The 15,045-nt window shown below is 41.3% G+C and overlaps 1 protein-coding gene across 1 annotated transcript in view; it reads right to left on the reverse strand.

The window, feature by feature from the left end:
- The window catches only part of LOC135509565 (calcium-dependent secretion activator 2-like), a 159,060-nt gene extending 145,458 nt beyond the window's left edge, over nucleotides 1-13,602 (reverse strand). Inside the window, exon 1 of the mRNA XM_064930326.1 lies at nucleotides 13,279-13,602. Coding sequence (XP_064786398.1) covers nucleotides 13,279-13,581 — 303 coding nt within the window. The 5' untranslated portion in view covers nucleotides 13,582-13,602. The remainder of the gene's footprint in view (nucleotides 1-13,278) is intronic.
- Between the last annotated feature and the right edge of the window lie 1,443 nt (nucleotides 13,603-15,045).

Here is a 15,045-nt window from a genome sequence, read left to right on the forward strand (position 1 = left end):
AACGATGATGCATGTAGAACTTTATATCCGTGGAAAATAATTTGAATCTGAAATCCCGCAGCTGTGTACTTGGACTCAGTCATGTAAATGTCAGAAGTTTGTTTTCGAAAATGGATCTTATTGTAATTCTAGCTTCTCAAACTAACTCAAACATTTTGATAATTACTGAAACTTGTTTCATACAGTCTATTACAGATTCTGATGTGTCTAAATGGATACAATGTTTATAGATCTGACAGAGGTGGGGGTATTCATAAATAACAACTTAAATGTTGCTGTGAGTATTGCCACCTCTGTCCCCAAGCAATTGGTATGTCTTGTTCTAAATGTGGGAGTTTTACTGCCCTCCCAATTGCTCTTAGCAAATTGTCTGACTTGCGGTCTAACAATGCTAAATCTGAATTATTATTATTGGGTGATCTTAACCTGGATGGGTGGTGCCAGTATCAGATAGACTGAAAGATATTTGTACTGAGCTAAATAGTACTCAACTGATAACTAAACCAACCAGGCCCAACTTAAAACATCCTGAAAAACTACTCTTTTGGATATCATTCTGACAAAAAACCCTCAACAGTATACAGTCAATGGAATCTTTGCTAATGAGCTCAGTGACCATTGTCCCATTGTCTGCATTAGAAATACTAAGCTACCTAAAGCATGTCCATAAACTATTACAAACAGAAATGAGCAACATTTCCTGTATGACCTGGGGTTGTATGATTGTGAGGGTGTGTCCCTCTGATTTGGATCAGGCTGTCCACATCCTGACCTTAGTTCCTTTTTTATGTCTGTATTTTGGTTTGGTCAGGGCGTGAGTTGGGGTGGGCATTCTGTGTTTTTTCTATGTTTTCTATTTCTATGTGTTTGGCCTGGTATGGTTCCCAATCAGAGGCAGCTGTCAATCCTTTTCTCTGATTGAGAACCATACTTAGGTAGCCTTTTCCCACCTGTGTTTTGTGGGTAATTATTTTTCCGTGTGTGTGTGTTTGTGTGCACCTCGGTTGCGTCACGGTCTTTGCTGTTTACCTGTTTGTTTTTTGGTTATTTCGGTTTCACTTTCATTAAAAGATGTGGAACTACATGCACGCTGCGCCTTGGTTGATTTATGACAGGGAGTTGAGGATAGTGAGCGTGACACAGACCCTTAAATGTTTTACCTCTCTGTTTAACTCTGTTTCAGATAAGCATGCCCCATATGAGAGATTAAGGGTAAAGGACAGATTTATCTAGTGGTTCACGCATGAATTGTCTGAAAGATTTCATGAAAAACTTAGCTTGGGCTAAAGCTAGATTGACTGATTCTACTTCTGACTGGCAGTCCTTCAGACATTTGAGGAATATATGTCTTACTCTGGTTAGAAAAGCAAAGCCAACAAACTTCTTGAATTGTGTATCTGAAAGTGGTGTAAATCTAGCTAAATTCTGGAAAATGGTCAAATCTTTGGTAAAAAAAAAAACTCTCCCTCAACGGTTATGACAGCCACATAACAGACAAAACACATTTGGTGCTTTTAATAACCATTTCTGACCTACCCGGCTCGATCCCATGTAGCAACATTTTAAACTTTTTTATTTTCTTTACATTGGATACACAGTACCAGTCAAATTGACACACTTACTCATTCCAGAGTTTTTCTTTATTTTTCCTATGTTCTACATTGTATGAAATAACACATATGGATTCATGCAGCAACCAAACAAGTGTTAAAACAAATCAAAATATATTTTATTTGAGATTCTTCAAAGTAGTCACCTGTTGCCTTGACACTTTGCACACTCTTCACATCCTCTCAACCAGCTTCATGAGGAATGCATGAGGAGTTCCACATATGCTGAGCACTTGTTGGTTGCTTTTTTCCTTCATTCTGCGGTCCAACTCATCCCAAACCATCTCAATTGGGTTGAGGTCGGGTGAATGTGGAGGCCAGGCCTTTCTACCATCTGATGCAGCACTCCATCACTCTCCTTGGTCAAATACCCCTTACAAAGTCTGGAGGTGAGTTTTGGGTCATTGTCCTGTGGAAAAACAAATGATAGTCCCACTAAACGTAAACCAGATGGAATGGCGTAGCTCTGCAGAATGCTGTGGTAGGCATGCTGGTTAAGTCTGCCTTGAGTTCTAAATAAATCACTAACATTGTTACCAGAAAAGCACCCCCACACTGGTCCACCTTCTCCTCCATGCTTCACGGTGGAAACCACACATGCGGAGATCATCGGTTCACTTACGATGCGTCTCACAAAGACACAGTGGTTGGAACCAAAAATCTCAAATTTGGACAGACAAAAGGACAGATTTCCACCAGTCTAATGTCTATTGCTCGTGTTTCTTGGCCCAAGCAAGTCTCTTCTTCTTATTGGTGTCCTTTTGTAGTGATTTCTTTGCAACAATTCAACCAAGAAGGCCTGATTCACACAGTCTCCTTTGAACAGTTAATGTTGAGATGTGTCTGTTACTTGAACACTTATCAGGCATTTATTTGGGCTGCAATCTCAGGTGCAGTTAACTCTAATGAACGTATCCTCTGCAGCAGAGGTAACTGTGTCTTCATTTCCTGTGGCGGTCCTCATGAGAGACAGTTTCATCATAGCACTTGATGGTTTTTGCGATTGCACTTGAAGAAGCTTTCAAAGTTCTTGAAAATATCCAGATTGACTGACCTTCATGTCTTAAAGTAATGATGGACTGCCCTTTCGTTTTGCTTATTTGAGCTGTTCTTGCCATAATATGGATTTAGTCTTTTACCAAATGGGGATATCTTCTGTATAGCAACCTTACCTTGTCACAACACAACTGATTGGTTAAAACGCATTAAGGAAAGTTCCACAAATTAACTTTTAACAAAGCACACTTGTTAATTTAAATTACTTCCAGGTGACTACTTCATGAAGCTGGTTGAGAGAATGCCAAGAGGGGGCAAAGCTGTCATCAAGGCAAAGGGTGACTACTTTGAAGAATAAAATATATTTTTGGTAACTACATGATTCCATATGTGTTATTTCATAGTTTTGATGTCTTCTATTATTCTACAGTGTGTCCAAACTTTTGACTGGTACTGTATAGAAAGTGTAATATTGGGATGCAAACTCAAAATTGAATACATTTCAACTCTATATCTGACATGGTACAGGTGTCTTCTTTTTTAAAACCCATAACCATGTGTGTGAGGTGTATACTTTTGTTTCAAAGTAGATTTGTTTCAAACACTGGGACCCTTATTTAGCCCACTACAGTAAAAGGTTTTAATGTCCCGTTGATAGGATAGTCTCAAATGGAGCTTGTCCAGTTTGTTCTCCAGCGATTGCACATTCGCCAATAGAACAGAGGGTAGGGGTGGCTTATTCAATCGTCGCCGTAGTCTCATCAATGTGCCTGCACGGCTACGTCTATAGTGACATATTTCCTCTTCCGTGTGTCGGGATTAGGGCCTGGTCCTGAGGTGAGCAGTATGTCCTGCGCCGAAGACTCACTGAAGTAAAAGTAGAAGTCCAGATCAAGGTGAATGATTGCTGTTCTGATGTCCAGAAGTTTTTTTTCCGGTCAGAAAAAAAAAAAGAGTTATGATCAGCACAAAAAAACTTCCAGATAAACAGAAGAATTGGTCAGGAGCCTGTAAAACAACAGCTATGCATCCTAGCATCATCTTAGACTCAGCACAGCTATTTCTGGATGCCTCTCTCTGGATCAATGCTCGGTATAGAGACCCATTGATTAGGCTCTTCCAGCTAATTGATCTGGCAACCCTGCATTAATGTGTGGAAATGGAGCAAGAGAGGCGAGAGCTCTGATGTGTTTGGAATGGGCATATTCACACATTAATTCAGGAGGCATTCTGTTTATACACAAGTCTGTTATGCACAAGCTGTATGAAGACTGAAATGCCTATAGTATCTCTGAGATACTGTACCTCTGATGTGTCTCAGTAATAATCTAAAGCCAGAGAGGGACCTCAATAAAGACAATGCCATAAGTCTTAAAACAAATATGTATTGAGGGACAGTGAAAAAGACAGTGGAGAGAAAGAAAGAAATGGAGGGAGAGAGACGGAGGGAGAAACAAAGTGATGAGATTGCTCAGGTGGGCAGGTGGAGGACTGCAGTTGCTCTGAGTGGGTGGCAACCCCCGGTGAAGTGACAGACAGCAGGCGGACGTGTGTGTGTGTGTGTGAGAGAGAGAGAGCGAGTGAGCGGGAGGGAGTGTGTGAGCGAGAGAGGGAGTGGGTGAGAGTGTGTGAACAGATAGCTTGACAATCCCCCCCCTCCCATCTCTAATGATCACATCCTTGTGTTTGGCCGTATTCACCACTGTCGTCTCTCGTTAGTGGTCGGAGGCGGGCGAGTAGGTGAGCTGTCTGGAAAGGCTAATAAATTATCACAGGCTGCAAAGTGCTGGCTCGCCGAGACAGCCGCCGCTAGTCAGTTCTCTTTCTCACAGCTTTGTGTTATTTTCATCCCTCATTCTCTCTCTGCATCTTTCTCTGTTTTTAGATAGCCCCCTTTTTTTCTTCATCCTCTTATTCACTCACTATTTTTCCTGATTCCATTCTGCTTATAATTTTCTCTCGCTCTCTCCACTCTTTCTCTCCATGTGCCTCTCAGGCACCATGAAGCTGCCCAGACATACATACAGCCTGTCAGCCAACGTAATCAAACCCAGAGTAATATCCAAAGCCTTCCTCCATCAAGGCCCTTGGCCTAACTCCCTCTTCCTCCAGTCCAACTTTTGAGTTCAGAAAGTACCTACAGAGACAGGATTGGCATCCCTGGCCGAATATGATTTAAAGACGGGACCTCAGGACCGTTCCCAGGATTGTTAATTTCCGTGGAGTCTCTGCCAAGTCCTTGACAGAATGGATCATAAGTTTAGATGTGTCGACGTCAGACCTATATGATGGCTTTGATTAATAGCTTCATATGCCTTGTTGTCACATAAATGGTAAAAATTATAAAGGCTGTGTAAGAGGAGACAAGTAATGGGAGCACTGCAAGAAGAATAAATAAAGCTGAGGTACTGTAGGTGTGTGTACAGATGTAGAATCTTCATTTGAATACATTTTTTTGCTGAGGATTTTCCTGCACCATAGGAATACAGATGAGCTTCTTGATTTACATACATTCACTGAAAATCTGCAATAAGACAAGGTTATATTAACAGGATTTCACTTTTTCCATATAGGCTATTTTGGCTATTTAATAGCCTAACCACAGATCAAGTAACATTATGGACTAAACGATCAAATCCTGCTGCTGCAGGATTATTTTGATGCGAGAATACTGGTCAAATTAAGATCTAACAGCTGTATTTATAAATGTTTTATTTAACTATGATATATTCAGGGGAATACATTGAGACCAGGGTCAAATTTACAATGGTGCCCCGAGGACAACAAAAAAACACATTCAAAATTATATAAAACATTTTTGTTTTTAAACTACAAATGACAGAATCAAACACTACAGCTTCAAACACCAAATACAATTATTTACATTAAATAAACAGTTCTCGTTAAATAATTTACCTAGATTGGTACGTACGAGTGGAACCTTGAGAGTTAACCATTCCTGTGAATGGGTTTGGTGTCTCATATTTCTTCATTTTAACAGTGAAGTTAGGTAGGTCAGAAGCTTGTAAAGTAGAGCTTTGTAAACTAAAAAGGAAGTAATGAAGTGATCTACAGGACTTTAATTAGGACCAGCCACCCCATTGATACAGGATGGAGTGATGTGTATTATTTTCAATGTGACTTGTTGTTTCAGGAAACTAGGCATATGTCGCAAGTCACTACTTCACAGGAGGCATTTAAACGTAGACAACAAACTTAAATAACAAACCTGTATGCCATCTGTAAATACAAATACAACTGTTAAATTACGAGCCTAGTTAGTTTAGCCACAGAAAAAGACAGGAACCTTCCCACTATCCATGATTGGCTGAGATAATGGATGGGTTAGACATGCCGAGAAATGAGTTCGGTTTGGTCTGCCATGTAGCATGCGTATGTCTATAACATGAGCTGTTTAGTATGTGTAGATAATCCTTTCTACCACAGATCTTTTGAAAGATATCATGAAAAACTGTAAAAGTGTTGCAACTGCGCTCCATTTTCTAGAGGACGATCGTGCTATGCTGACTCTCACTGACTCTGAAAAAGAATCAGACGATGAGGAAATCCCTAATTCAGGTCAAATCATTTTCATTCAACCAGACATTGTAGTCTTCTTATGACAGTTATGGGGAAGAAATGGCTATCAACAGTGTTGTTGTCACAGAAGAAGTTGACCAAGTCATGAAATCAGTGGAATGCCTGGTGGAAGCAGAGTATGATAGCTAAGGAGATGGAGAAAACTCTGGCATTTGATTGCATGTATGCAAAGAGATTCAAAAAGAGAACACAGAAGGCTGTCTCCTGATTACATCATTCAAACTAAGGGCAACCGTGGCATCTGTGACATGAGTCTCGCTAGCTACATTTTCAGATATTATACGTTTCTAATTTTGTCAGAAAGTTGTTTTAATTGCAAGTTAAAGAGTACTGTTAGCTAGCTAACATTAGCTCGCTGGCTTGCTAGCTAGCATTGAGTGTATGATCTGTGTAGTAATATTATTTGTATCTCAGCAAACCATTTACATTGCTAGTTGTAGACTAATTTTAGCTAGCTAGCTAACATTAAACCTAGTTGGCTAGCTTTAGCTACCTGGAGATTAATGCACGGTGGCTAGCTATGACAAATCAGTATAGGTTGGGATTATTGTCATTTTCAAAACAACCGGGAACTCGGAAATCTATGACTTCCGATTCCAGTGCATTCAAGACAACTGGGAACTCTGAAAAAAACGAGCGCCGACTGAGAAAAATAGTTTTGTACGGTCATCCAAGTTGGGACTCCCAACTTTCTCACCTGAAGATCACTGACATCATGATTTGATCTCATACAGTATTTTTCCCAGTTGCCTTCAAAGCACCATTAGGTTCATTGTTTAGCTAGCTAGCAAGCTACATGTCTAAACAAAAGACTCCGCTTTTACAGAGTGTATTTTTGCTACTACTTTCACCAGTTTTTGTCTTGAAATCTTTGGTTGTTTACTACACTACCTTACTCATTCTGTTGAGAACATGGCCTCCCATGTGAATCCTTAAAGAGATGGGTGGGTTTTATGAGGGTGTGAAAGATGCTGAACTGGTGTAGACAAAGAAGAGCTCTCCAGTATACTGTATACCGAAACATTCAAGGGACATTTTTTCAAATGTGGGGTAACAAATGTATCAACTTTCAAAGCAGAATAACTTTCCCATTGTTCCACAACTGCAGTGTTTGATATACAATCGTCTAGCTCTGAGTCTCTATGGACAGGACCAGGCAAAAGATTGGACACACCTACTCATTATTTATTTTTACTATTTTCTACATTGTAGAATAGTGTAGATATCAAAACTATGAAATAACACATATGCATTCATGTAGTAACCAAAAGGTGTTAAACAAATCAAAATATAATTTAGATTTGAGTATGTACATATCCCAACCAGAAGCCATGGATTACAGGCAACATCCACACTGAGCTAAAGGCTAGAGCTGCCACTTTAACCTTTTCATACGTGAGTTCCAAATATCTCTATATCGCTGTTACGCAACAGCACATTTAATCCGCGCTGCCCTCAAACAAAGGCAAGCAGCCTGTTTTTATTTATAGGCTGTTTTCAACTTGTCAATTTCAAATGATTTTCTAGCAAGTTTTTATTTTCTAAGAACAGTTTGAATTGAGGTGTGTTCCGCCTCCTCATTCATTCACATAAAAGTAGTCCTTTTAATTTTTGTGGACAATAAAAAAAAATTGACATTTCTGACCCGGACAAAATTCCCCAAGTACTTCTCAATTGTTGTGCAGTTCAAGTCTGCGGACATTCGCGCATCTCCCAAACGAACAGGATCTGCACACATGTTCACATTTTCCGTCTGTTGCCCGCATCGCAGTCATTATAGGTTTCATTACGAATAATAACTTTGGAAATGTGTGCCTTTCTATCAAAGTAAGTGCCTTATTGCGTTATAATAGTTTTTGTATGTATGTCTACTGTAGCTCACTGTAAGTATGGAGCATAATATAGTTGTGTATATTCCTTATAACCACGGACACGCGAGGTAACATTACTCATTTCATAACCATTATGGTGTTATATCGTGCTTACGTAGCTAGCGACATTCTTCTATTAGCTCTGTAAAACAATGCAAATTGCGGCAGATAAGTATTAGCTTGTGTTGCATTTTGAGGATACCCTGGCCTTATGACTCCGAAGTGGAGCAACGGTCTAAGGCACAGCGTCGCAGTACTAGAGATGTCACTACAGACACCCTGGTTAAAATCCAGGCTGCGTTTCTAACAAAGTAAGTGCCTTATTACGTTATAATAGTTTCTGTATGTCAACTGTACGTCCAATTACAAATAATACCTTGTTCAGTAATCATCGCATCCAGTAGTTGGCGGTGAACTATGTGGCTATTGAGCGCAGCAGTGTCGATCAGATGGAAAAATATCTTCTTATAACACTTGGTCGTTTTCTGAGTGCATTCCACAAAACTGTTCATCATGTCCGCCTTATTCAGTGCCCCCATTTTGAGGTTATAGTCAAGCGGTCCACCTTCCCTGTGGCCGACATGGTTGCTGTATGGACAGTGGAGAGGACATGGACGTCTCGTTTGTCATGCCACTTTACTGCCAGCTGTTGACCGTTCTCCTTGAACTCCACCTCCCCTCTCTGCATCCGAATGTCGGCGTCCCCTTCCTGTTCGACCTGACTGTGCTGTTGAAGAGCAGACTGCTGTACCAATTGTCCACATACAAGGTGTGTCCCTCGCTGAGATGAGGAGCCAGCATGGTCATCACCATGGACCCGGACACCCCAAGCCCCTCAAAATGTTGGATGTCAGTGGTGAACCCTGTGTAAACTATAATGTCCTGGACGAATCCTGTCTTCATGTCACACATGACAAAGACCTTGACCCCAAACCTGTGCCTTTTGGAGGGAATAAATTGACGGAACGCCAGCCTACCGTTCCATAACGTCAGGGACTCATCAATGCATAGGTCCTTGTATGGCACAAAGACGTGACCAAATGCTGATGTCAGGCTGGTAAGAACATTTCTTATTTTGTATAACAGGTAATTTAGGATGGCAGTAGAATTGTTGACGAAAAGCAGGCATCGCAGAAGAACTAGAAAGCGGTCTTGGGAAAAGAGTTGGCAAAGAAGGGAGTTGCAAACATAGGGTCTGTGCTCCAGTATTCTCTTAGGGAGTTCTTCTTTACTATCCCCATAAGAAGGACAGTCACCAGGAAGGTATACATTTCACTAATTGTGGTTGTCACCCATTTAGCAAGTTTCTCCCTCATTCCTGGCTCTCTCTTCTCCTGTAGCTTCAAGGCAAAGCGATTGGTCTCAGAAACAGCTTGAAGCACTCTGCCTCAGATGGAAATGACAAGGGGTGTTGCACTCCAGACTGGGACTCATCAAAGCAAACAGCAGGGCCAGGAGGGGTGAAATGGCTGGCGGCCTTCCAGCTACCATAGAACTCCTGTACTTCATCCACTGTCGGTCTGCCTCCATCACCACCAGCATTTTCAAAGGGACCTGGGAGTCCTCAGATTTAGGGTTCTCAATGGCTACAAGGTTTGGGGGCAGCTCCTTACAGTCACTGTCAGAATCTGATTCTTGACTTTCATACTCAGACTCATTGTAATTTTTTTAAATCTCCAGAATTTCTGCATTTGTGAGTTGTCTCCTTTTGAAAAGAAATTGCTAATGCTACAGCTTATCTCACTAGCGACATACATAAACAACAACACTGAATGGCTCAGAGTGGGAATGAGAGGTTACGTGATTGACTGCCGGCACGCACCACTTGTATCAATAAATCACTATCAGAAAATGTTTTGTGTGGTAATTATTGATATATTTACTGTTTTATTCACGTTTTCAAGTAATATTGACAAATCGTGCATTCCTGAGTTGAAATAAAAACAGGAAGTCAGAAATCTGAGCTTTGTATGTATTCACCAGAGTCCCCAATGAAATCCCCTTGAGATATTAATGATGTTGCACTGCCTAGGTGTTCTACTAGATGTCAAACATCAATATAAATTATGAGACTTCTATGATGTTGTGGAAGTGAATGATAGCAGAATCAGTCAGGTGTCAGCAGTCAGCCATTTTCTGATCATGGTTGTTCCTCGTGGTAGTCACTTGCGATCCATTGCTCACAAAGACAAGTAGTACTCTGGTTGGAACTTTATTGAAGCTATATGTTAAAAACATCCTAATGATTGATTCTATACTTAGTTTGAAGTGTTTCTTCAACCGGTAATATCACTTTTTGAAGTTTTTGTCCGATATAACGCTGACCAGAATTAGCGTTTGGATATGTATACCAAACGCACTAACAAAATAAGGTATTTGGACATAAATAACGGACATTTTCGAACAAAACAAACATTTATTGTGGACCTGGGATTCCTGGAGTGCTTTCTGATGTAGATCATCAAAGGTAAGGGAATATTTATCATGTAATTTCTTGTTTATGTTGACGCCATTTTTGCGGCTGTGGTGTTTTTACTTCTGAGCGCCGTCTCAGATTATTGCATGGGTTTCTTTTTCCGTAAAATTTGGAAAAAAAAATCCTACACAGCGGTTCCATTAAGGAGAGGTATATCTATAATTCCATGTGTGTAACTTGTATTATCATCTACATTTATGATGAGTATTTCTGTGGAATGATGTGGCTATGCAAAATCACTGGATGTTTTTGGAACTAGTGAATGTAACGCGCTAATGTAAACTCAGATTTTCTGATATAAATATGAACTTTATCAAACAAAACATGCATGTATTGTGTAACATGAAGTCCTATGAGTGTCATCTAATGTAAATTATCAAATGTTAGTGATTCATTTTATCTCTATTTGTGCTTTTTCTCATTCTTTGGCTGGTAAAATTGGCTGTGTATTTTAGTGAGTTGTTGGTGACCCAAAACAATCGTTTGTGGTGCTTTCCCCGTAAATCCTATTTGAAATCGGACACTGTGGTGGGATTAACAACAAGACTACCTTGAAAACAATATAAAATACATGTATGTTTGAGGAATTTGAATTATGAGATTTCTGTTTTTATGAATATGGCGCTGGATGTTGTTATATCGCTCCCGGTAACGGGATCTCAGCCATAAGAATGTATAACAAAATGAGGTGAGTAGGGGTTCACTCATTTTTTGAGAACTTCCAGAAGTGAATGGTGGAATGTGAATGATGGTAGACGACACACCCCCTTCAACATGCATCCTATAAACAGACCAAACTCATCTAGTCTTCTCTTATTATCTTTGGTTTCTGTGAGAGGAAAAAAAGCATGGCGGAGCGCAGAAACTACCCAATGTCGGATTACTTTAGATTTCTAGATAGTGTTTTACTCAATTATTTCAATCAATGTTGAGCTCACCCATGATGTGATTAGTTATAATAGTAATTGCTATTAGCTAATTCATATTGTAGTTTGTCAGCAGAGAGGTATAAAAATGTCAATCTTTCCTCAGTTAGCGCTAAGACAAATGTAGCCTACATTTTTTCGATTTGGATGATTGTGGTAACCTGTAGATACTTCTGTTAATGTTTGAAAATTGCATCCAAAGATACTGCTCACATTCTGGACATAACTTTGTAAGGACTGCGTTTATGGCCAACTCAAATGCTGATTGTTGCGTCATTCGAAACTGTCCATTCTAAATAAGCATTCTAAATCACATCGGTTTGATCGTCCGCTACAGGGACCACTATAGAATGATCAGACCCCTGTGTTGGTAAGTGTGAAAAGGTTAAAGGAGCGGGACACTAAATCAGACACTAAATCAGACACGCTGACCCTCAACACAGGGGTCACTCAGGGGAGGGTGCTTAGTCCCCTCCTGTACTCTCTGTTAACACACGACTGCGTGGCCGCACACACGACTCCAACAACATCATCAAGTTTGCCGATGACACAATGGTGGTGCCAGGACAACAACCTCTCCCTCAACGTGGGAGAGACAAAGGAGCTTATCATGGACAACAGGAAACAAAGGGCCGAACACGCCCCCCCATCACATTGATGGGGCTGTAGTGGAGCTACTAAGGAACTATCATGGTCCAAACACGCCAACACAGTTGTGAAGAGGGCACAACAACGCCTCTTCCCTCTCAGGAGGCTGAAAAGATTTGGTATGGTAACTGCTCAGCATCCATCCGCAATGCGCTACAGAGGGTAGTGCGTATGGCCAAGTACATCACTGGGGCCGAACTCCCTGCCATCCAGGACCTCTATACCAGGCGGTGTCAGAAGGAGGACCTAAAAATAGTCAAAGACTCCAGCCACCCAAGTCATAGACTGTTCTCTCTACTACGGCACAGCAAACGGTACCAGAGTGCTACGTCTGGGACCAAAAGGCTCCTGAACAACTTCTTCCCCTAAACAATAAGATTTCTAAATACACTAAACAAAAATATAAACACAACGTGTTTCAGTCCCATGTTTCATGAGCTTAAATAAAAGATCACAGAAATGTTCCATGAGCACAAAAAGCTTTTTTCTCTCAAATTTTGCACACACATCTGTTTTCATCCTAAGGTCTAGTGTCGGCAGGTCTCATTATTTGAAATCATTCAAAGTATTACACATGGGAACACTGTCAGCCTTTAAAGCCATTAGGACTGACATTTAAATGCCTAAATCTAATTTTCAGGAGGAACTGTATAACACATTTTAATGCACTTTTCACTGCAGAGTGACACTGGTAGTAACATGTATTCTTTAGCAGGTTCTTCACAGCACATTATGGATGATAATAAAAAATAATAATAATATATAGTAACAGTCAAAACTTTGGACAGCAATGGCATGTATTTAAATATACCCTTTAGATGAATAAGCCCAACCCGTTTACAGTTTACAAATGACTGTAACCACTGATCACACCAACATATGCCAACTAGTTACAGGCATCTCTTACTACTAATTGGTGGCCATGGAAGACCCCCTGGTAAAAGGTAAAGAGGTAGGAAAGGACATTTGACTCCAACATCCTCAATAGTATATTACTTGGGCATTGGGCGCATTGCATCGTAATTATACAATGTATCCTTGCATGAATCATTGTGTGGTTACCTAGGCAACACCTCCAACAATCTAGAAATAGATAATACAAATTTAGAGGGGGAGGGTGTGTGTGTTCGTGCATGTGGTCCATCGCTCACCTGACAGGCGTTGTACAGCAGCTGGTGCTCATACTTCTTGATGCCCAGAATCTGCTGGAACATCTCGTACAGTTGATCCTTGCTGAGGATCATCTCGGACACGGCACTGAGGTGCATCCTCTGGGGCTGGAGCCGCAGGTCCTCATCCCCCCTGTAGATGGTGTCATACTTGGCGATCCAGGAGCTCAGCACTGTCTCTTTGCTCAGGCCGTCGATTTTGGGCAAATTGCGCACCCGCTGCTCAATGTTCTTTTTGAAGACGTCACGGAAGTCGCAGGCCGAGCAGCCGCCGCTCTGCACCATCCTGGACACCCGCTCACTCTTCAGGAAGCCCTGTGCAAGTGGAAACCAGGGATCATAAGGACCCGGAAGAAAATACAACTAATGTAGCGCTGCTAAGTTAATGTAGCTAATTAATGCAGTTGGTTACCATCATTGCACTTTGTTATAGCTCCTGATAAACTTACCAATGACCCCAGAGTCTAATCTCGCCATTGCATCTCTGGGAAACAGTTGTTTTTGCATCTCATCGTATGTACAGTAGATACAACCATGAAAATGATAAATTGATATAACATACCGAAAAACACAATATGGAGCCCACGTAAATGAAGAAATTAAACAATAAAACGATATAGGTTGATTCAGCTCGTGGTAATCTCCTTACATGGGCTCCAGTTGTATTAAACATGCAGGTGTTATGCCCAGCTCAGGGCAGGCAGCCGCTATTAACCTCTATAATTACACAGAATGGATGTTTCTTCCTCAGGGCTTAACTGCAGACTCACTCAGATTCTATCTGCTGGTAGTCATGACGTCTGGGAGAGGAGGATGATGGTACATGAAGTCCAGGTTTTTAGCCTCACTCAAGGGTCTCATCTGGATGTAGCATTTCCTATTAGGGGAGGCTAATCTTTTATTTGGCCCCTCAGTATAACGGGTTAGCTAGCTTGCCTAATACTCCTCAGGGAGAGAGAAGATAATTGGGTTCGGTTTACACCTGGGTACAGGGACAAGATCTGTGAGGGGGTTGTACTGGCCTCTCTCCCTCAAAGAATCCCCACTCTTCACACGGTGTATGAGTGATATGCACATCCCAAACTTTCATAGGCTAGCAAGGACCACTATGAAAGAACACCTGCACATGGCATGGATGTTCACGTGACGTGAAGGCTTTCGGATGGACAGATAAAAGAAGGCACGATCTGAGAATGTTGAAAGCGACATGATATTATTGGACCATCTAAAGAACAGGGGGCATTGGATTCCAGCAAAACAGGCATTAGCTACTTCTGTCAAGAAGAATGCTTACTGGAGCTGAAGTGCTCAAAGGGAGTAGGGATCTAAATATTTATGGTAGACAGTAGTTTAGAGAGGCTGGATAAAGACATCGACTGACTAACTGGCTGACTAGGAGACAGACAGACAAACAGTGGAGCCCGGTATTGACAACGCGCGTCACTGATTCTGTTTGATCCCGTTTTGGAGGGACGATGCAAAGGCGTCTTGGGGTACAGAGAGCTACTAGTGCATGAACAGCAGATGGAGAAGAATCATGGCTCCTCATGGGGAGTAATGGTGCGGAACAAAAGCATTTTGCGTCAGAGAGTCTCTGGGAGGGAGGAAACCACAAACCAACAAAACAAATGTGTTTGTGTCAAGAGCAAAGCCATTTCCTGAGCCAGACTGAGATTTCAGCACATCGGGGGGTAACACGGCTGCTGACGGGCTGCCAACTCTCTAGGCCAAGTTTCTCTGAACTGCAGT

The sequence above is a fragment of the Oncorhynchus masou genome, chromosome 22 (genome assembly GCF_036934945.1).
Source record: "Oncorhynchus masou masou isolate Uvic2021 chromosome 22, UVic_Omas_1.1, whole genome shotgun sequence".
NCBI lineage: Eukaryota > Metazoa > Chordata > Actinopteri > Salmoniformes > Salmonidae > Oncorhynchus > Oncorhynchus masou.